A 23,283-nucleotide genomic window follows, 5' to 3' on the forward strand; every position below is an offset into this window, starting at 1 on the left:
ATCACAAATATGTTTTGAATAATACTGAAAATAAAATCATAATCATAAGGTGGGCCTATCTGTAAGGCCGTTGATTCTTAAATGATTGAACATCATTGTTTTATCTTGTTTAAAACTGTTTTTTTTAATATGTTCGGACCAAAAATTGAGAGAGCAGGAAAAAGTTAAAGAAGTAAATAAAGAAGTTGCAACAATATGTGAAATTGATGTTCATAAACAGACATAAAAATCCATCAAATTTACCAAACACCTCAGTTCAGATGGGCATGACAGAAGCTCATACTGAGTTGAAGAACACAAGGGGAAAAAGAAAAATGAAAAGCTACAAAACCAAAACACAAACAAACCAGAAAAAACATTACTGATGGGTGATGGGGATGAATTAGATGGGTTTAGTGCTTAAAAGCCAGGAGGCTTGTAGGCAATGAAACTGATGCACTGGACTTGACGCCTGTTGTCGAATCCAATGATACGGATGAAGGCATTTGGGTAAGCCTTTTTGGCCTCCTCAAGCTCACTCAACACTTGTGCTGAGTCTGTGCATCCAAACATGGGAAGCTTCCACATGGTCCAGTAGCGTCCATCGTAGTAACCGGGGGATCTGTGGTTCTCACGGTACACGAATCCATGCTGCAAGACCAAAAACCCCATTTCCCAATTTTTATTATCACATTCATAATTGCTTCTCCTTCTATTTTTATATGCAACAGTTTTATAAGAATTACCACCAAATAGAAAATATATACCAGGGTTTCCACCGCATTTGTAATGAAGTTTAGTGTTTGAAATTTTTTTATTTATTTTTTTTTGAAATGTTACAAACAAATATGTTCGTTATATCAATGATAATTCAAAACCAGGTTTTAAGATGAGACATTCAAGGAGCACCACAGAATTAAGGTCATCATGTCATGAATAATTGACATATATTGTCGTCGATTAATATTGATGCACTAATATTAATTCACAAAAATTGATATATTAGAAAGTTCTAAGTTTCTAACTATTTTGTATATATGTATATATCCAATTCTAAACTCGTAAAATATTATTCATTATTTATGCAATTAAGTTAAATAATAAACTAGTAATTGAAGAAAATGAAAGATGCTACTACATGTGTTCATAACTTCCTTATCAAACGCAAGAAAACCCAATAAATATATAATTCCCATTTTTCCCATGCCATGCAACATAAGAAAGTGGCCTAATATTCAATAGCAGAGAAAAGAGAGAGAAATTAGAAAAAAAGAGTGAAACAGAACCTGCAATTCAAATTCCAAGCAGGGAACCCAACCGCTCCTGAGAAGGTAGTCTACTTCCCTGGCCAATTGCTCAGGGTTAAGTGGGGGTAAGTAAGACAGAGTCTCAAACTTCTTCTTACCTGTTGTAGGCCAAACCTGCACTCACCAAACATAAACATACATGATCAATAACCAAATTAATTAAGTTTTTTCTTCAGTATTTTTCATCACTAAAAATAGTAAAATTTTTCACAGTATAACATTGTTCATTTCACCAATAATTGTTAACGAAAAACAACATTGTTGTGCTTTTTTACAAGGAAGTGAATAATTTTTTATACCTGCATGCATTGAACTCTTCCACCATTGCTTGCAATGGAGGTTATATCATTGTTGGTCTTGCGGGTGAATGGCAAGGCTGACGAGGCCGACTTAAGGCCGGTGAAGGGTGCAACCAAGGTTGATTGAGCCGGTGAAGCACGGTTCACCGAGGCAACAGCCGCTGATGACACAACTGAGGAAGCCATGCCTTCTTGCTTCTAAACTTTTTGCTTTACAAAAACACACACACACAACAATTTGTGATCTTACAGAGGCTTTTTCCTTGCTGCTTCACCATATATTTATAATACCATATCTCTTTGTTTCCATTAGCCTTGAGCTATCATAGATCCAAGTTTAATCTAATGGACTTCATTGAATGTATAAAGTCCTGGACATTTTTGACCCTTGGATTTCGTTTGGGGTGACATTGCACTTCGATGGCCACATAATGGGAAAGTTTGGATTTATAGCCTTATCGTTATGCACCTCCATTGGTTGTGCCACGTGGCGAGCTCCGATTATCTTATCTCAAACGTAGGAATTTAAGGGGTTTGAAATTTTGTGAATTGGTAGAAGTCTATTATTTGTAATGTCATTTTACCCACCATAATTGATTACTCTTTCAAATGTTTTTGTTGTTGTGAAAAAATGGGAAATTGATAGGTTTTATGGAATTTATTGAGAGAGTATGTATTCATTATCATAGTTTGTTTACTTGATGAAATATATTTCCATGGATAAGAGACGATAGAGGAGGCAAAGAAAAGAGGGAAAAAAATAATAATAATGGTAAAATGTAAATAGAGAAAGTAGAGATTTTTTTTTTTTTTTTTTAACAATTTGAAAGTAGGGACATAAAATAGATAAAGAGTATAAGAAAACTATAGAGGGAAAATAAAAAGAAAAAGAGAAAATATAACATATATATATATATATATATGTATCTATTCTTCTAGGCAATAAAGTCAAGAAAATCTTTATCAAAATATGGATATTCTTCGTTGAATTTGCATGTAAATCAATTTCAACACATATTCAATAAAATATAAGTATATGTTGCTTAGAATATTCTGAATTCTATTCTTTTTTTTTTTTTGGTAAAATATTCTGAATTTTATTCATTTAGGAGAATAGAATTCCTTAGCCATGTATTTCCCTTATTTTGGTGTAATAGACATTACACGATATAGAATTGCATTCCCATTACATAGAAATGCATTTCTATTGTTTAGGTTAGGTTATCTTTGCTAACCCATTATGAATTTCATTTGAATGCTTATTTCTTTCAAGGTTCATTCTATCATACAACAACGCTAACAACATATATGACAACTTTAAAACTTTAAAATGGACATCACACAATAATTACCACTTATACTTCATGACCAATAACTAATACCGTTTACATTAATTTGGTCCTTTTCCCCTTAATTCAGAGGAAAGAAATGATAGATATTATAAAAAGCGGTAGAGATGAAAAATATGTTTTAGAAACTCCTGGAATTTAATTGTTTGGATAAGTACTGAACTGAGGGCAAAAGAATTATTAATCTTTTTTTTTTTTTTTTTTTTTGGTGAAAACCAATCCACCTCTTCGGAAACTTGTGATGAACATAATATTGGGCCATTTCATGATTTGCATCCGAATGATTCTACTAAATCATTGAAAAAAAAAAGTATATCTATATTGAGGATAGAGAGAATTGGAGAAAAAAGTAGTAAACTAGAAAAGTAGGGCACCATTTAAGCTTGGTTCCCTATCCATTTCGGCATTTCATTTTGTTTTCTTAGATATTTTCAAATGTCAATGCTGTTCAAGATTATATAAAAAATGGGCACTACTATATGTACTAAATTTGGTTACCAAATAAATATGGTAGTTTATTAATTATTGACAAATTAATAATCGTCTAAACTCTTGAAAAATAAACCCAATAAAATCAAATCCTTTCCTATTTAAAATTTAGTTAATAAATTTGATGCTTTTAGAATTACTACCGAAGAAAATTATGCAAAGCAAATGTAGGCAATGGCCTGGAACCACATTCTAAACCTGGCTTCTCACCAATTCAGACCATAGACGAGTGACACGTGGCAGATTGATCGTTCTGCAATATTCTATCACATTCACATCTATCTGATATATGCATATTGCATAAACATGTCAGGTTTGTTCATACAGATACTATAAAAATTTTCCCACTTTTGAATATTCTTCAAACTAAATCACCATCACACACCTTACCATTCGTTTCCTTCCTTTTTCCATTGTTTTTTAAGTTGAACTGTTTTATAGAACTAATTATGTTCATCATTTTTTTTTTTCTTCTTTTTATTATAATTCTTCTCGAATTCGATGGTATATAGAGAAAACACAGAAAAAAACAGAGAGGTGATAAGTGAAAGGGTATAGTTTTGTGGTTGATAAGCTTCAGCTCAAATACCATCTGTTTGCGGTCGTTGTGACTCCTGAATGATTTCTTAAGACAACTTCAACATACAAATACCGCCATTTTACTTTTTTGGTGCTATTCACTAACATCATGCATCAAGCGTCTATACACATGACTAAATCAATTGATGAACACCAATAGCTTTTTTAGGGGTTAAAAATAAAAAATAAAATAAAATTAACCCATAATAATGAGTATAAATAGCTAATAGTTAATTAAACTAGTTTTCAATTGTAAAGATACTCCACAAATAGATTAATCACTAATTAACTAAATATTAATTAACTAGACAATGTTTTCTCTGTGTTAAATTGACACTATGTATGATTAAGATGCTTTAAGTGAGGGGGGGGGAGAAAAAAAGGACAAAAAAAAAAAAAAAGTGATGGTTCATGGGTGGAATGTTCATTATTTATAGTCTTTGGGGTTGAATATGTGTTTTTGTGTTTTCTTGTGGGAAAAAAGGAAAATGCTAAAATTGATCAATCAACAAATGTCTGATAATTTGTTTAGAGATTGCTGACCATTTGCAATTTGGGAAAAAAATACCTTCATTTCATCTAATAAGTAATTAAATTATGTTTCATCTAACTCTCCAACATGAAAATTTCTCTCTAAATTCACATATCAAATTTAGTGTAGACAGAAAGTATATTGCTCTAATCTAATAGTCATATGTGGCAAAGTCATGATCTTCATGTTTATGTGTTGTATCTTCCATCTTCTTTTGCTTGGTTCTCATGTTCAGTAATTTTAGGAAAGAAACGAAGCTAGACCAAACTTTACTGAATATTGGCCCATCGCCCTAAATCTAAGCCCAAAAGACAAATCAGCCCAAACCCAAACGTCCACCAGAATACAAGTGTTTGTTTTTTCCTCATTGTTATCGGAAGAAATGTCGTTGCCAATATTTACCATTTCATTAACAATTACTTGAAGTTGTTCTCCGTTTTTAACATGAATAAAAATTAATCATTATAGTGAAAAAAAAAAAGAATATATATATATATATATATATTTGTCATATTTCTCAACTTTCAGACTTCTACCAGGTTGAAAATCCCCTTTCCCCAAGTTATGATAATAAAAAAAAAAAACATTTAACAATATTTTTTAATTAAGATCTTAAATTTATAATTATGTTTGATCAAGTATCGTGGGATGTAATTAAAATATTAATAATACTTTAGCATTAGCATAGTTAGCACCGTCATATGGCATAATAATAAATTGTTTATATATATATATATATATATATATATTTAATTTCAAATAAAATTGCATACATCAAACTAGTTAAAAAATTTTATACATGTTTAATTAATCAAACTTACAATATTTGGGTACTAATAAATACTTTATTTATTTTAATATTTATGGATTATTTTTTCACAAATTTTTATTCTAATTAATATATATTTTTATCTTATTTTAATATATTAAATATTTTATGTTTTAATTTATATATATATATATATATATTTTATATTTTCATTGATATTTGTATAAAATTATATCTTTAATATTTCTATCAATATCCATCTTTTCAATAATATTCATATTGCATGAATACGTGCTATCCTACTCAGTTAAAATATGTTTTGTTAATGCTTAGATTTTAATACGAGATTTTCTTCTTCTTCTTCTTCTTCTTTTTTTATTTTTTTTATTTTTTTTATTTTTTATTTTTTTATGGGGGGTGTACGAGTCAAGCTTCCTCCATATCTTTGTGTAGCAACTTTACCAAACATTTGATCAGATAACATTTTGTCAATTTGTTGACTCCATGAGGTAGCATATGCTAATGTGACATGTCTATCTCCATCCACAATCATGGTACATTACAAATTTTTTTTTTTCTTGGAAAATTACCCACTTATATTATGCTTCTATGGAATCAGGTATGTTGACGAGAATTTTTTAAAAAATAAGAAAATTTTAATTATCATTTGTTGTTTAATTTACAAAGCTGACTACTTATTTAAAATTTACCGAATTCAATTAAATAACAAAATATTATCAAAAAATATTAAAGAATTATAAAGTACATGGATGATTATTTCCCAAAAAAATGAATCTACAAAATAATAATAATAATAAAAAGAAATAACTATTTTTTTAAAGAATTATTAATCACTTTAATAATAAAGATTTAAAGGGTGCAAATGCACATAAAATAATAATAAGAAAACAGCGACTACGTTATGCAACATTCGTCCTTATCCTCCTGCAAAAGGCGCAGATGCTTGTTGCGAGTGTGTGTGCCGGGAAAGATAAGTTGTTGTTCGGCTCATTTCTATAGTCTGAAACCTCCACTTTCACCCTATATATTTCCTCCACGTACCCAGATCAAGACTTGAGGCCCACTCTTTCTATATGTGCATGGCCCACTTGATCAAAAACCCAAACTTCATGGGGTCCATACCTCTTGTCTAAATATGTAACTTTTAAAATGAAAATTGCTTTTTTATTGCATCTTTTTTTTTAATAAAATCAGTCTTTATTAGCTTTTTCAATGTCAATTTCTCAATCACGAAGAGAAAATCGCAGAATAAACACGTGAGAGCGTCCACATACCATAATTAACTCTTCGAACTTAAACCCCGCCTAGTTATGTTTCAAGGTTAATTACAAGTCCCCACGGCTCTTTGTCCCCGTGGGAAGCACGCGAACAAGAACCAAAGCGCCATTGGCGTTATATTTTCTGTTGTCAACAAACTTTTTAGTCTTTTGAGCCGTTCACGTGGTTTAACGCTTTCAGGATCTGCGTGGGGTGTGTAGGAGAGCTTTTTATTTTTCTTTTTTCTTCTTTTCCTGAAAAAAGCTTTCACTGCTTTCCACTCCACTGCATAGAGAAAAGTAAAGTTATTTTTCTTTCTTTTCACTCTCTTTTTCGCTAATTGCACTCCAAGATGAACACACAGTAGGCTAAGCTAGGGCAATCTCTCCCTCTCTCTCTCTCTCTCTCTCTCTCTCTCTCACTCTCTCACACACATTTTCAAGCAGCCATTTCTCTTCTCTCTTGGTAAGAAGGAAGACATGGGAGAAGGAAAGGGCTCAACTTTGGTGCACCTTCTTGTTGTGGTTCTGAGCTTGGTGGCATTTGGGTTCGCCATTGCCGCTGAGAGACGAAGGAGTGTTGTAAGCTTTTCTTTTATCACTTCTCTTTTTATCTGATCTTCTATTTTTTGCTGTTGGAAGTGAAATTCTAGTTTGGGTTTTGGCGGTGGCACTTTGTTAATTTGGCATTTGTTACTTTGATGTGTGCTTTTTTTTTTTTTTTTTAGTGATTTATCTTACTTTTGCTGTGAATCTGATGGTTGATCTGTTTGTAATTTTCCAAGAGTTTAGATGCCTGATATGTGATGAAAACTGACAAGCAATGTGTTTTTTTAAAAGTTGGGTTTTTGAGTTCGTTTGTGTTTGATTAGTTCGTAATGAGTTTTGATGTATGGACAAGCAGAGTGGAACTTATTATTCTGAAAACTTCAGTGATCTACTTTTCTTCCTTAATATCTTAAAGTGTTTCACACTAATTACCAGCAAATTAAACGAACAATTTTGGATGCTAAAGAGAATCGACTCTGATTCTGGCTTAGTAGTAGCTATTTCCACTGAATCTTTGATGCATAATGGCCAAAAAGAAGGAAAATAAAAAACTTGGATACATATTTGGACTTGTTTATATGAGTAATGTTTGTCCTGGAAACACCTTGTTTTCAAATCCTTTTGTTTTGCAATGAATGATATGAATAACGAGTAGCAGTAATATGTTAATTTTGTGGTACTGTAGTTTCTTTATCTGCCTGCTTTGTTATCAATGATTTGTGGCCTTTGTCAGCTTTTTATGTAATTGATGAATTCGTACAAATCTAAATGTTAAAGAATTTAAGTTTCAATGACTAGGACAATAAACAGGTAGAGGGGGTTTGTGCCTACAGCAGCTAAGTTTCTCCTTTTTGTTAGAATTGTTAACAATTAAGGATGCTCTTTACAGAATCTCTTCTTTTAGTAAATCAAATACCAACTTTTTTTTTTCTTTTTTTTTTCTTTTTTTTGTAATTGGAATCTTTTTCTTTTTTTGGTTTCAGCTGCATTTCCAGCATTTTACATGGGCAAAATTTTGTTAGTGTTACACAGACCATGAGGTTTAATATTGTTATTTGTCAAATGTTTTGTGCGCCATGAGACAATGGCTGATTGGTTTAAGATATACTTAATAACAAAGAAGATATGGGTGTCCTTAGACAACCAACTGGTTTTATTGAGCTTAAAACATTTTCGTGGATTCTTGTTTCTAGATCAAAATGTTGTTCCTCTTAATTCTGAGGATGTATTACACACAACAGGAATTCATTAAAAAGAGCAGAGGCTATTACTCTGCGGCAGAATTCATTGTTTTAAAGGAATTTTATAAATTTCTCAAACTTTTATTCTTCAACTGATAAACCTTTCATTTTCATGAATAATCAAAATAATTAAGAACTTAGAATTATCCCTTTAAGAATTTGTTTTGATTAATATGGAAGTCCTGTAAATCTGTTTGCTATTACTTTGCAGCCGAAGTCATTGTTTTGAAGGAATTTTATATATTTCTTAAACTTTGATTCTTAAATCGATAAACCTTTCGTTTCCATGAATTATCAAAAGAATTAAGAATTTAGAAATATCCTTATAAGAATCTGTTTTGATCAATATGGGTGTCCCATAAATATGTTTGCTATTGAACCTTTTAAAATCCAATATGAAAAGGGAAAAAAAGTGAAAACTGCAGTACATAAAAACAACGAAATGATTTTATTATCAGTGTTATTGTGTACTGTTCTCATCGTAGGTAGGGTTCTGTTGTTGCTGCTTGTTTCTGCTTCTATAGTACAACATATATGTAATTTCAAATTGGATCATTAGATGATTACAACTTCCTTCTCTGATCAAGCAATTTAAATCCTTTGCAAATAGCATGTATGTAATTTTAAATTGGTTGATGATCATAGTTACTTACATGGGTTTCCATTTCTTGGCTGTTGGAGTGTTGGTATTTATTAACAATTGGATGAAAATTTATTATCAACTAAAATATATTATAGGATTTGTATATTTTTACTGCTTGCTTAGCATTTGAGAGGTGAATCTATTAGATAGTCTCAGTCAAACTTTTAAAAGGTTGAATTGGTTATAGTACCACTAGCACATTGGTTAGACTAGGTGCTCCACTAGATCCTAAAAGCCAAATTGGTATATGCACTCTCTGTGGAGTTATAATGAACTGTTTTTGTTTAGTATTCTGTAGCACTGTCCGGCAAGCGCACAAATTGATCATGCTGTCCATCTTGTCTATGATTTATTGCAATCTAGCTGTCCACAGGAAAAACTTGCATTGGAATCTGTGGCATTATTTTGATACTTTTGAAATACATTTATTCTATTCATTAATTAACAATAATTTTCATGACAGGGCCATACAGTTTCTGACGATCTAGTAAATCGGACTTACTGTGTTTATAACTCAGATGTCGCAACTGGTTATGGAGTAGGTGGTTTCTTGTTTCTTCTTTCAAGCGAGTCCCTACTTATGGGTGTGACAAAATGCATGTGTTTTGGAAGACCCTTAGCTCCTGGTGGAAATCGAGCTTGGTCCATCATCTATTTTGTCTCATCATGGTAATAATTCTGACATGCCTCTCTTATGCATGTATCAAGTATTTCTTGGGTTGACTTCATATAAATAGTTGGTTTTGCATCTAACACCTTAAGCTTTTGGAGTTGAGGTAATTTAACAAGTCATTACATTCTTGTATTCATATCCAACGAAATCGACCATTTGACCAAGGACACTTGCCCACTTATCAATGTAGAATAAGCTTGTTGATGCTTTTGCTATTGCTCTTCGGCAATTTTATTCTTGAAAGTACCTCAAATCCATGCTGTACGAGTGGTTTTCTTCTGCAGGAGCTACACACAATCATTTAGACTGCCAACCGGCTGAGAATATTAGCCAGTCAGGCTCGGATGCAATTCTAAAAAACTAGGGACTTTGATGAATAATTAGAAGATGCAAGTAACGAACTCCCCAGTAGTTTTAACACCAATATGTTTGTACATCTACAGGTTGACCTTCCTGGTTGCGGAAGCATGTTTGATTGCTGGTGCAACAAAGAATGCTTATCACACCAAGTATCGAGATATGATTTATGCACAGAACTTCTCCTGTGAATCATTGCGGAAAGGTGTTTTCGTTGCCGGAGCAGTATTCGTGGTTGCAACGATGATTCTCAACGTGTATTACTACATGTACTTTACCAAGGCTACTACTTCTCAGGCATCTCACAAGGCAAACCGTTCAAACTCAAGTGTTGGGATGACTGGTTATGCATAGGATAAACTATTAAGATAGACAGCTTAGAAGTCTTGCATGTTGATTATATATGGGGTTTGAATTGTCTCTGCGCTGTATTACTCAACTGTACTAATATATATTTCGTTCGTCTAATGACATGGCTGGCTAAAGAGCAAGGCCTCCTGAGGCCTTTGCCTACTGCCCAGTAAACAATGGCCCAATACAAAAAAAAAAAAAAAAAAATATCATGTTTTTATATATATTTATCTTCAAAATTTTTAAGTTATCATATAAATAAGTTTATATATTTTTTTAAAAAATAAATAAAGATGCAAAACTTAGGGTGCATTTAGTAATGTTTTATAGAAAAAGAAAAAGAAAATATTTTACAAATTAGAGATGAATACGTTATTTAATAAGAATAATTTTAAAGGTGTTATATACAGGATAATTCAAGAAAACATGGTAGATGTCAAAACTCAATCTGAATATCATTTTTTAAATAATTTTATGAAGTCCAAAGTATTCTCTTATGAGTACTTCTCATCTAGCACGGTAACTTATTCTTCTAAGAGACTTGTGTTTTAGGTTTCATGGTCATGCTAATGTCAAGCCAAGTAACAAAAAAGAATTTTTGAACAGAAAATATTATTACACTTAGTTAATTAAACTGACATGCCAGTGCTTCTTGAAGTCACAGATTTTAGTACACTTGATTAATTAAACTGACATGCCAGTGCTTCTTGAAGTCACAGATTTTAGATGATATTTGTATATTTCTTTAAGAAATAGAATTATTATTTATCAGTCATATTGTTTCCAAGACATTGAACGTTCAGATTAAGCCAGAAATGTCCCTAGTATGGTCTTTTTCTTATCCCATAATGTAGAAGATAAACACTTTTTTTTTTTTTTTTTTTTTTTTGGGGGGGGGCCGAAATCAAGTGGAATGAAATTATTCATGGGAAGTTCATGTGGTTTTGAAGATGGGTATCAAACATAATTAACCATTAAATTCAGTATCTTTAGACTTTAGTCAAACCAGCCAGCTAGCTGTGATGAGGTGCATTTTATTATTATTATTATTCATAAAAATGTAGTCACTCATTTTTGCAGATTTTCATAGCAATCCTCATGTTGTGGACGTAAAAGTTTGACTGAGACAAACTAAATAGATTATTATTGCCAGAATTCTACATGCTCTCAAGTCGGTCTTCAAAGAAAAAAAGAATCATTATGCATGAGCCTAAATGAGGAGGTTAAGCATGCTAAGCAAAGAGGCTTTGCTTGTGGGGGCCAATAGGAAGGAAGCATCAAATTTGAGGCCATTTCCATCTACAAACCAAATCTGTCTTTTTAGTCTGTAACTTTAGGATACAAGGATCTGTAGCTCTCCATGGACCGGACACTCACTTTGATCTCCTTTAGCCCTCCTAGAAAAAAGAATTGCATGTTACCATTATCTGTCATGTCATATGTAAATTTTATTAATAATATACAACTAAATTGAACAATTAATCATATATCCAACTTTTTACCAAAAAAAAAAATCATATATACAACCTAAGCTGAACAATTTATATTATAATATTATGTCATGAAATATGTAAGTTTAATAATAATTTATAAGTGATTTATTACACGGCGTTATCGTATAACGATATAAAATTTAAATATCGTTAATTAGAATTTAGTTGTATATAACAACACTTTGGTTTCTAAAAAAATTGTTTAGTAAGGTTAAACTTTTAGTAGTAAAAGAAAGGTAGTTTCTGGTGGCCCTGAAAATGGGATATGGAGAGAGGAGTGAAAAAAGAAAAAAAAAAAAAGGTTAAAAAGGTAGAGCAGAAAGTGGCAAAAGATGCAGAAAAAGAGAGAAAGAGGTCAAGAGAAATAGTAAGGTTGAGAAGAAGGAGGCAAACGTAATAAAGGAAGTCATAATTGGATTTAAAGTGTACAGATATTAGAAAATGGCCATTGGAATAGTAGAGACAAGGAGAGGAGTACAAATTTCAAGTATAAGCTAAAAGATTTCCACTTTATTGCCTGCACAGGATCAGATTTCTGATACCCTTTTTCCTTCTCAAGACTCTCAGTTTTATTTAGGTGCCTTTTCTATTGATATTATTATTATTTTTTTTCTCAGACACAAACCAAAACAAAACCCACTTTTTTTTATACACGCTTTGCACACACAGTTCAAACTCTGATAAGAAATTTTTATTTTTTTCAGGAAAAAAAAAAAAAAAAAAGTTTGTGATCATTCATTTTCATATAACTGCGCGTGGTTGTCACACGCTGGTATGGTCGGATTGGTTTGGTTGGTCACTCTTTTTACTACTATAATTTTTGTATTTTTAAATGAAAAAGAAACATTTTTCATTTTTGTTTAATGGAATTAAATCAAGGAGAAGGTGATTCTTGGGGCAGTAAAATGCTTATTTTGGCAAAAACTTGAGCAAGGCAGGAGAGTGCACAGGACAAATATGTGGTAATATTTACCGTACCCCATATATTAACATTGGAATTTATTGTTCTTGCTAAGTCTCCTCAGATATATTTACACGGAAATGACAATTCCTTGAATCAGTCCTAGCCCTCCTTCAATTCTCCAGACCACACTAATTTTAACATTATTTTCTTTTTCTTTTTTTTAATTGTGTAATTATTTACATCATCCCAAAAAAAATACTATTTTGGAGTAAAAATTAATAAAGACATTCTCGAAAGAGACATTTTCCAAATCTTCGAGGTTGTTTCTCTTTGTTTTATTCGTTCGATCTCTTCATTTTCAATTTTCAAAATTTCAACCATCTGAAATTATGCTTTTGATATAATGTCAAAATTATTGTTGAGTGAGAGTTTGGATTAATAATTAACACATGTCAGCATGAGTTAATTTGGTGGTTAAGCAATCTGTCTATAGATAGCTAGTTGTCTGTCTTTTTCTTATTTCTTGGATTCTCTATATATTTTTAATATTTTTGTTATAATGTACATGCACGTTGGATAGCAACCCATAATTTTCTTTTTTTTACCTCACCGGCCAATTATATGGTTAAATTTTTGGTGAATCATTCATATAGTTAAGTTGTTGCATATAAGGGAAAACATTTTTCATCCTTCAAGAGAACTATGAAATGAAGAATAATGCGTGCATATGTTTATTAAATAAAAACTAATGATTTCTTACATGCTTTCAATGTCATGTATTCAAATGCTTGACGTTATTACAAAAGGGCTTCAAAATCCCCTATGATTATATATAATATAATCCTTAAGAGAATGCAGCCAGAGGAAGAGAATGACATATGCTAAAGATTTCAAGTAGTTAATGAATATTTATTGAAGGGTGACATGAACATGTTGGACAATGACAAAGACATGGAAAGCAATAGGATTTATAACCGAAAGATATTCCCAGCTAATACCAACCCCCCCATATAAAAGTCATACCTAAATCACCTATTCATCATTAATAAATCTCATACCCCACAACAAAAATGTTGCCAGTTCATTCCGCCCCATGAATTTAATACCCTAACATTCTAATCAAAATCTTTATCAAATCTCTCTCTTGGTTTGTTAATCGAATCTAATCAAAACTTTTATGCTTTCAGTTACCACCTAATTAAAATGTACTATATATGCAAAGTAAATAGCCTATTTGTTAATATGAATGCAAGAATTTCATACTATTTTTTTTTTTTTTTGAATCATTAGAGTATGAGAACTTTAAGTTATAATTTGGAAGAGGTAAATTTTGAAGAAATTAAAAACTTCTGCTTGTTTTTCTCCATCATTGTTTATGCCCAATATTCAATCTTAATCTCAATTGTAGATTGTTAATCTGATATGAAAAAAAATATATATCATTAAATTCGATTTGAGCATACTTTAGAAATATGTTTCAAGTTGTAAAAATAACTAAAAATATTATTTATAATCATTGAAACATACATTAAAATGACAATTTAAATAATTATCATTGAAATATTTATTTTTAAAAATTTAATATAAATAATAATAAAATTAGATACACCAAATTAAAATTTAATGTATAAATTAATAACAAATAACAAAGAAAATAAATATATAATAAAAACAAATATAAAATCCTAATCCATTTTCAAAAAGGACAAATATCACATTATTTACACAAATTGAATTTAACTCTATATATATATATATAATTTTTTTTAATAATAATAAAATTAGATACACCAAATTAAAATTTAATGTATAAATTAATACCAAATAACAAAACTTAGAAAATAAATATATAATAAAAACAAATATAAAATCCTAATCCATTTTCAAAAAGGACAAATATCACATTATTTACACAAATTGAATTTAACTCTATATATATATATATAATTTTTTTTTTTTTTGACTTGTAAAAGGAAAGCATTTTTCGAAACTTTAATCACCCGAAGAAATCTCACTTAAAATCAAGGCATCCAAAAAGATATCTAACTTTTATTTTTTTAAAAATAAAAATAAAAATAAATAGTTGGGTTTTTTTTATAATAAAATAAATAGTTGGGGTTATGAACTCACTCTCACTCACTCACAAGATTGCATCAAAATTGAAAAATAATAATTAACAATAAATAAGAAAGCCCAAGATCAATCGTACGGAGGCTGTTGAAACACGTTTCCTTGTTACGTACGTCAACACAAAAGGAGGAGGTTGTCCAACACCGTGGCGGGATTCCCGGCCAATCCTCCTCGTTGTATATCCCCCATGTCTCCCTCTCATGCAATTTTTCTTCGCCGCGAGTGACATTTCCCCACCCACCCTCACCTTCCCTAGGCGCGTGGTTTTAAGACCACCATAACAAACACCATCACCTCTCGGTCCGTAGCGTGCTTTGCCAGCCTCCGGGTTCATATGCGCTTCTTCATACCTTTCCCATTACCCCTCCCCCACACGCTTGCCTAGGTGGCGCGTGAGCACTAACTTATTCCCCCGAGTCTTTTTTTTATTTTTTTAATTTTCTTCCAACTCTTTAATTAATAGAGTTTTGACTCTTGCTTGGTCTCACCGACATGAACAGATTTAAAACGTAATCATTTCGTAAATACTTCGTAATTAATGGCAGTTCGGTAACTTTAATAAAAAAAAAAAAAAAAACTGTCTTTAAATAAAATAACCTTAATACTGAAAAATTCCTAGTCAAAACCTTATAATTTTTTTTTTTATATAATAATGAAATTAGAGTGTGACCATTTTAGATATAGAGAAAGACTGCTAGTATTTTCTCATCACGTGGGCCAGAGTGGTGGAGCATGAGAGGCTCTTCCTTCTCAGACACACTCTCTTCTCTCTTCCTTTCTCTCTCTTTTTCTATACCCATAATAGCCGTCAATTCGTTGTTCCTGAGTCATAGCTTAGACTTGGAGTGAGGGAAAAAAGAGTGGAACCAAAAAAAAAAAAAAAAAAAGCATAAAAATCAAAGCTTTTTAATATTTGTCAAACACCGGCAAACGAAAGCTAAATTCTTTAAGAAAAAGAAAGAAAACAGAGTTTGCTTAGTCACTTCAAAAAACAAGATTTTTTTTATTTTTTTTATGTGGGTTTTCTGGTAATGTCGTTCGTCGGCGATAGAAGGGTGTTTTATTGCTATATGGTTTTGCTACTTGTCGTTCCGGTGATACAGATTTGGGTCTGCCATGACTGTAAAGTTGGAGCAGTGAGGTCGTTTCCGGGAAGTGATATGGTAGTAGTGAAGGGAAAGAAGAGCAAAGAGGAGCTCTTCAATCAGTTTTTCGGTGGCAGAGATCTAAATTTCAGTTCAACTGCTGTAAAAGGATTCGAAGAAAGCAAACGGAAAGTACCCAGTTGCCCAGATCCTCTCCATAACTAGTAAAAAATTGTTCTTCTTCATTATTTTTATTTTATTTTATTGTTTTTTTAGGGGAGATTTTGATGAATTTCATAACCAAAATACCCACGTTTTTCTTATAGTATTTCGCTATTTTTATGGGTTTTTGTAATTGAAAGTGAGAAAACCGGGGGTATTTTGGTATTCTATAATCTTTGTTTTTTAGAAATGGGAGAGGATCCAGAAAATGGACGATGATGCTGATCATGTTTTTTTTTTTTTTTCCTTTTTTTATTTAAAATTTTTGTATAGGAGTTGATAGAATTTGGGTTTTCTTACAGTGAAACGCTATTGTACTGGTTTTAGAATCTCTGTATGTACTACTTTGAAGATCCTTTTTTTGGTCCCAAAGCCTTTTCTTTTGAGAAAAAAGAAAATGAGGGAAGTGGCAGAAATGTAATTAATAGAACAGAGATTCTTTGCCATTCCACTGCCAACGATACAAAGATCTTTTTCCACCTTTTGGGAAAATATTTAGTTTGTTTATTCAACTCTTAATGAAAAAACCAAACCTCTTTCGGTGAATGGTTTCGCTAATCTCCAAAGGATTATCGGTAATCTTCTGCCTTATTTTAATGCCCAATCTACATTTGTTTTTGGTTAATATTCATTCAAATAAGAGACTAGTGTTTGTGATGTGTTTGGCTTTAGCGTATTTGGGTTGGTATTTGCCTTTTTGTTATATGACAGCTTGTTCCCCACATTTCCTTAACTAGAAAAATCTTGATCTTCCTCTCTTTATCCAAAAACTTTTTAACATATCTTAATAAAGCACCTCACTTAGATTTTTATTTTCATGTGGCAGAAGATTATTAACACTGATCAACCCTTCTAAAACCGTTTGATTGATTGACTTGTTTCCATTTGTCATACGCGTTGACTCTCGTCAATGGAACAGTTTATTCCTAAGAAATCCAACAAGTGGGGCTTCTCTCTTGTCAAAAGAAAGTAGTATCTATATTCTGTTTTCTTTGTGAACTTTTTCAGAGGCTTAACATATTCAGTCTCTCATCTTTAATGTGTGTATTATACGTGGTAGCTAAGAATAAAGCTTGATAGATTTTGGAAAATTGGAGAATAGTAAAAAGAAACATATTATCCATCACAAACATTAGGTAGTGCATTTGGTTACGTCAAACAGCACAACAAGGCTATCCATGGGGTTAGGAACATTTTGATTTTTAGTTTTTGGGGTTTAATTTTTTTCTATTTAGTTTTGCGTTGTTTGTATCCTTCCCTCAAATAAAGATTAGTTTTAGTTAAAGTTTGTTAGATATCTTAATTAATTATAAATTTAAGACTAAAAAAACATTTATAGCAAATTTAAAAACCATTTGATTTTTTTTTTTCACTAACAATTACAAATAACAAATATATGAAGTAAGCATATTATCACAATCAAATAGAAAAAATAAATGTGTTGCCGAACAAAATCTAATTTACTGAATTTCATGTCCAACAAGGTTCTCGATGCATAGAAAGAGAACTTTTCAAGTAAGATTAAATGTGTACTATATATACATGTATATATATACACCTCCACCGATTTCAAAAGTAATAAAAAATTATGTCATTGAGCATGGTTGGTAAATCAGTGACTCCAATTGATAGTTTTTGTGTCCTCCTTGAACATCTCTTTGATAGGTTAACCACAGACATACTAATGAACAGTTACAAGGGTAATAGTACGTATAGTTGGATTAGTGGTACATATTTTTCCTTTGGTAAATGAATCAATGGTAGATGGACTTTAGTGTTTGTAAACTAGCGTATCAATTATTACAAAAAATTAATGACTTTGTACACAATAATATATAGGTCGTGAGTTTCTGGTAAAGTATTTGTCTCTTTTTGTAGAAGGATTGCAAGAAGACAAAAATTACCTTAATTACAACCACACCAAGTACACACACAGAGAAAAAAAAGATCGAGGATTTTTTTTATTTGTCTGTCTCTCTGTACTATTTTATGGGGTGTTTTATTATTTTTATTTTAATATATATTTTTTCTTTTCGATTTTCTTCCATTTTACAATGCTTTTTTTGTTGTTTGCATGAAATATATTTTACCAAAAAAAAAAAGAAAAAAGAAAAAAAATGAAGAAACAGAGTCTCGTATTCTGGTATTTTGTGTGTTTATGAGAGGGTGAGAGGGAAATGCAGAGAAACCGATGTGGGAAAGCGCCACGTATTATGCGGCGAAGAAGAAGTTAAAAAAAGCTGCAAGTGATTCTTAACCCTTTGTTGTTTTTGTCTGCTTGTATTTTGGATGTGGAATCAAATTGACTCCCTCCTCCTCATCATTCATTCAGGAAGACAATTTAGCTCATCGATGCATTACTGGCCTACTAGTAGTTTTTTTTTTTTTCTTTTTTTTTTTAATTTACTCTTTTTCCCTTTCCTAACCACTCTTTGTTTCCATTGGAAGAATTCCTAAAAGCTAAAATTCAAATAGGGTGAAATTATCAAAACCTCTGACCATTCAAATTTATTAAATTTTTCATTGGTAACTTCTTTAGAATCTCACTCTGCCATTTCCTTATTATAATCCCAATTGGTTGATTTCCTTTCTATTAAACATAATACATTTTGCTATATATTATAAATTGAACCATAATTAGGATTTCTAATAAGACGAATTTCCCATCCTTGCCCATGTCTCTGTTCCCCAATTCAATCATGATTTGCATCATCCCATATTTTTTTGTGTTTTCTTGGTTATTAAAGTTTAACACTAGATGCATTTTTTTATTATTAAAATGTATATAATACATATATACAAATTATAAGAATGTAAATGGTAACATAAAACATAATCCCTCATCATCTTCCTCAAATCTATAATAATGTTTATGTCATTTTTTCAAATAGAACTCCCATATAAATGAGACTTCGATTATGATATAATTTTAATTTAGAAAGTAAACAGTAACTTTGTTACTTCGATTATGATATAATTTTAATTTAGAAAGTAAACAGTAACTTTGTTACTAGATTGTTTCTGTGAAGATAGTTTTGTGTAACTGGTTTGCCAATGTTGATAAATTAGTTGAGTTAGGAAAGAAAGTGAATTATATAGTTCTTTATAACTGATTTGCCAGTACTGATTAATTAGTTGAATTAGGAATGAAAGAGTAGCTAGGGAAGATCCTCCGTTCAGGAACCAGCGACCCTTCTCCAAAGTTTGGTCCTATATATTTGGCTATATATATATATATAAACATATATCAATTGCACATGGGTCGGTAGATGGGCCAGCACAAGGCTTCACCTGCCCCTGCTGTACGAGTAATGATTCATGGATTCGGCTTGGACCTCAACCTAATTAAAATTAATTAGGTATTATTTTAGGAACTTATACACCATTTTATGGTGAAGTTTTGTTATAAATATCAAATATTGCTGCTTAACATATATTTTCTTTCATGTAGTAGTAATGCATTATATGCCACCAGAGTTTGCACGTTTGGATGATACCATTCTTTCTTTGGAAGTTCTAAGTAGAACTTAAACTAAATTGGCCTTTTCAGATATCATACTGCATTTTCTTTTTCTGTAAACTTTCATCGTTCATTGAACTTCTATATAATTTAGTTTGTTCATACTTGAGAATACTTCTCATCGATCTTCAGCAAAATGAAAATTAAAAAAATAAATAAATAAAAACTTGAAATTATCTTTGTTGCACTTACATATTCGAAGCTTGAGGAGCAATCTTGGACTGGATTGTAAAGGCCCCTAACCCAATAAGTACAGTAATGGGTTGGCCCACATGGAATGGCAGATAAACAGCTCAAATCCCGATACAGTCAAACTGATAAGCCCAGGCCCATGAAGGCTCGAGGCTTGGCACGTTGTTATAGTTCCATGAGAACAAAACAAAGAGGAAATAAATAAATAAATAAATAAGATGTTTTAGATTATGTTCATCAAAACTGATTCAATTTGGTCCCAACAAAGTTGGTAGTAGTGCTGGACAACGCACTATCATCAATTTATTTCCACACCAATTTCCCTAATTCTTTATGATAATTAATCAACGTATTAAACACGAAACCTTATTCACTCCAAAACACAACATTTTTATACCACTTTTTGAAAAGCCAAAATAAACACCGATACAAAAACACATTTAAGAGATACCAAACAAGGAAACGAAATCCCATTCCTGACTGCTGAGACTAGTGTGTACACTCCAATCCAATATGGTTTACATTAATGCAAAAACCACCGGCGCAACTGCTGGGCGCCCACAGTATCCGAGTCCAGCCCATTAAGCCCACAAAAGCATTAAAAAAAAAAAAAAAAAAAGTGGTTTTCAATACTTGTACGAACTCCCAAATACCAGGAGTTTTCCGAAGTTCACTCAAGTCTTCACCAGACGCGGCGAACCCGCAAAGCGAACCCGGTTTTAATAAAACAGGATTGCGCGTGCCTCTCACGTGCTTGATCAATACCCTTTTGACGTGTCATGTTTCCATTTTCAGTCACCTTGCATGACCTCCACCAGTCCACCATACCTCTTCCATTCTCTACTCCGATTTGCTAAAACAAATTTGGCTTCGGTATTATCCATAAATTTCAATATGGCCACTGCAGTGGTTGGTCTCTCCTTATGAATTTATAACCCATATTAATTGGGGACGTAAAAAATATTAAATGGGACAGGATACATAGATTGAATAATTTTATAGTAATGTACGAAATTGAAATAAAACATGTACTTGCTCTCATAATTTATAATATGATTTTTGAATATTTAATTATGAGATGTCTGTAACACCACATCATTCCATATACAATATTATATAAAAGAAGTTTTTGCTTGCATACAGAGAAAGAAATCTAAGATGGTAAAGGTAAAGTATTTGCTGCAATACGAAGCCACCATAAATTAATAAAAATTTTCAAAGGTTGGTAGATCCGTAATTTTCTTCTGCATGCGGGGTAATTCTAAAACATTAAAAACAAAAATTTCAAAAAGGAATCAGGTGCCATTTGCAGTAACTCTTGTTGCCTAAACGAGAAAAAGCCGAAAATGTCGACCCCTGGTTTTCAGGCTTTCTCTTACAATCCTCATCTTCTTTTTTTTTTTTAACAAAAAAAAAAAACAAAAAACAAAAAGCCACCGTGCTAAAGCAAATTCCCTAAACTACCCCTCCACCACCCCTCTTCATAAATAAATGCTACGTCCATTTACTTCTGTTGCTCGACAAGCTCCGTACCAAAAAAAAAGAAAAAACACATTTACTCCTTTCCGTACAAAAAATTCACTGTTTTCATTCTCACCGCCATTTAGGTATGAGGATGAGCTGCAATGGCTGCAGGGTTCTTCGCAAGGGTTGCAGTAATGGCTGCTCTATCAGACCTTGCCTTCAGTGGATCAAATCCCCTGATTCTCAAGCCCACGCCACTCTCTTCCTCGCCAAATTCTATGGCCGTGCCGGTCTTCTCAACCTCATCAATGCCGGTCCTCAACATCTCCGTCCCGGTAACCCCTCCGTGATAACCTTCGTTGATTTTTTTTTATTTTTTCTTTTTGCTAAAATCGTTTTTAGTTTAATTACCTTTTGTTTTTCTTTTTTTGTTGAATTGTATAGCTATATTCAAATCGCTGTTATATGAGGCTTGTGGCCGGATCGTGAACCCGATTAATGGATCCGTCGGGTTGCTCTGGTCCGGTAACTGGACCAAATGTCAGGCCGCCGTCGATGCTGTGCTCGCCGGATCGCCGATTGACGGAACCGACTCGACTGCATCGAACCGCAGCCTTTCTCTCAATGCCTGCGATATACGCCACGTGGCGAGGGAACCGAGCTGGGCTGCTTCCGATCACAATCTTAACCAGGTTAATAACCGTAGCAGGTTCAAGAGAACCGTGAGCAGACCCAAAACGCAGTTTGGGTTGGCAGCCGGGTCAAATTCGGTGGATTCGGATGGGTTTTTAACACCCGGATTGACCCGAATCGGAGTGGACGAGTTCAGTGGGTTGACTGGTCATGACTCGTTGGCGAATGGGAATAGCGGAGAAGAGGAAAGCATGTTTTCCGTTGAAACGGTGGAGGCTTCGTCTGTGCGGCGAGCCGCTCAGCAAGACTCGGCTCCCAATCTTGGTAGTCAAGCCGGTGATGGAGAGGTTCGGCTGGAGCTGACTCTTGGGCTCGCTTGAGCCTCAAAATTAAAACTGCAATGAAAAGATGAAAAAGAAAAAAAAAAAATATTCTGGGAAGACTGGGACTAAACAGGTGAAAAGGTCGAGATGGAGGGACCAGGACACGTGTCCTCCAATGCGATTTGGGTGATACAGAAAGAAACAGTTTTGGCGGCTCAGAATTAGCTTAGCTTAGTTTTTAGATCTTTTTAGAGTTGTTCCGTTTTTGGTTTCCGTAATTTAATTTTGATGAAAATTTAAGGCTAAACGTATAAGTTGGTGAGATAAGATAAGACATATGTACGGCCAAGATGTAATTATTTGTTGAATTTTAGGACATACAGGCGCTTGATAAGGTTTTTGATACAAATAAATAATTGTATCAAACTCGTTGTATCTGATCTTCACCAAAAAAAATTAAAAACATTTGCCAAATTTTAGGCTCTCCTTTTTCCTTCCCTTTTATTTATTAATCTATGTCAGATTATTCTTTGTGTGACGCTGAATGATGAAGAAAAAGTTTGGTACAGTTGATTGGTATGAAATAATCTACTAATTTCTTAGATTGATTAGAATTATGTTGGTTTATAAAGAACAAAAAAGAAAAAAGAAAAAAAGAAAAAGAAAAAGAGACGGATGCTTTTCATGCGTTTTAGAGTTCGTGAGTTTCCAACTTTCTTTGCATTTCCTGCTCCACGTGTGACATAAAACTCATTTACTAAAAAATTGTTTTTAATATTTAAATTTAAAAGCTATAACGTGTTTTTTTTTTTTTTTTGGTTTTTGTTTTTGATCTCTTCTATGTTTCTTCTAAATTTTTAATGGATGTAGTGATGGATGGAATAGTTTGGTATATCTGTGATTAGATTTGTTAATTAGAATTG

General features: G+C 32.2%; 4 protein-coding genes across 4 annotated transcripts; 3 read left to right on the plus strand and 1 right to left on the minus strand.

Moving 5' to 3' along the window:
- Positions 1-173: 173 nt before the first annotated feature.
- Positions 174-1,860, minus strand: LOC107429454 (ribulose bisphosphate carboxylase small subunit, chloroplastic). The gene is made up of 3 exons (XM_016040143.4): positions 1,586-1,860; positions 1,266-1,400; positions 174-630 (listed from the first exon to the last, which is right to left on the minus strand). Exons 1-3 carry the CDS (start codon positions 1,769-1,771, stop codon positions 400-402), a joined length of 552 nt encoding a protein of 183 aa, XP_015895629.1. The 5' UTR covers positions 1,772-1,860; the 3' UTR covers positions 174-399.
- A 4,937-nt stretch (positions 1,861-6,797) lies between these two features.
- On the plus strand, positions 6,798-10,618 carry LOC107429445 (uncharacterized). The gene is made up of 3 exons (XM_016040128.4): positions 6,798-7,162; positions 9,477-9,682; positions 10,130-10,618. Exons 1-3 carry the CDS (start codon positions 7,061-7,063, stop codon positions 10,395-10,397), a joined length of 576 nt encoding a protein of 191 aa, XP_015895614.3. The 5' UTR covers positions 6,798-7,060; the 3' UTR covers positions 10,398-10,618.
- A 5,334-nt stretch (positions 10,619-15,952) lies between these two features.
- LOC107429437 (CLAVATA3/ESR (CLE)-related protein 27) lies at positions 15,953-16,231 on the plus strand. Its single transcript, XM_016040121.1, has one exon. The coding sequence runs from the start codon at positions 15,953-15,955 to the stop codon at positions 16,229-16,231; it is 279 nt and encodes a 92-aa protein (XP_015895607.1).
- Positions 16,232-21,417: 5,186 nt separating this feature from the next.
- Positions 21,418-22,823, plus strand: LOC107429450 (LOB domain-containing protein 42). The gene is made up of 2 exons (XM_016040135.4): positions 21,418-21,739; positions 21,849-22,823. The coding sequence occupies exons 1-2, from the start codon at positions 21,550-21,552 to the stop codon at positions 22,415-22,417; spliced, it is 759 nt and encodes a 252-aa protein (XP_015895621.2). The 5' UTR covers positions 21,418-21,549; the 3' UTR covers positions 22,418-22,823.
- The last annotated feature ends 460 nt before the right edge of the window (positions 22,824-23,283 follow it).

The sequence above is a fragment of the Ziziphus jujuba genome, chromosome 12 (assembly GCF_031755915.1).
Source record: "Ziziphus jujuba cultivar Dongzao chromosome 12, ASM3175591v1".
Lineage (NCBI taxonomy): Eukaryota > Viridiplantae > Streptophyta > Magnoliopsida > Rosales > Rhamnaceae > Ziziphus > Ziziphus jujuba.

What these genes read in the sequence shown, in the direction of transcription:
- LOC107429454 (XM_016040143.4), bottom strand. Translation starts at nt 1,771, where the DNA reads ATGGCTTCCTCAGTTGTGTCATCAGCGGCTGTTGCCTCGGTGAACCGT. An exon ending in GAAGAGTTCAATGCATGCAG is followed by an intron (nt 1,401 to 1,585) that starts GTATAAAAAATT and finishes TGGTGAGTGCAG; the next exon opens with GTTTGGCCTACAACAGGTAA. An exon ending in GCTTGGAATTTGAATTGCAG is followed by an intron (nt 631 to 1,265) that starts GTTCTGTTTCAC and finishes TTGGTCTTGCAG; the next exon opens with CATGGATTCGTGTACCGTGA.
- LOC107429445 (XM_016040128.4), top strand. Translation starts at nt 7,061, where the DNA reads ATGGGAGAAGGAAAGGGCTCAACTTTGGTGCACCTTCTTGTTGTGGTT. An exon ending in CTGAGAGACGAAGGAGTGTT is followed by an intron (nt 7,163 to 9,476) that starts GTAAGCTTTTCT and finishes TTTTCATGACAG; the next exon opens with GGCCATACAGTTTCTGACGA. An exon ending in ATCTATTTTGTCTCATCATG is followed by an intron (nt 9,683 to 10,129) that starts GTAATAATTCTG and finishes GTACATCTACAG; the next exon opens with GTTGACCTTCCTGGTTGCGG.
- LOC107429437 (XM_016040121.1), top strand. Translation starts at nt 15,953, where the DNA reads ATGTCGTTCGTCGGCGATAGAAGGGTGTTTTATTGCTATATGGTTTTG.
- LOC107429450 (XM_016040135.4), top strand. Translation starts at nt 21,550, where the DNA reads ATGAGGATGAGCTGCAATGGCTGCAGGGTTCTTCGCAAGGGTTGCAGT. An exon ending in TCCTCAACATCTCCGTCCCG is followed by an intron (nt 21,740 to 21,848) that starts GTAACCCCTCCG and finishes TGAATTGTATAG; the next exon opens with CTATATTCAAATCGCTGTTA.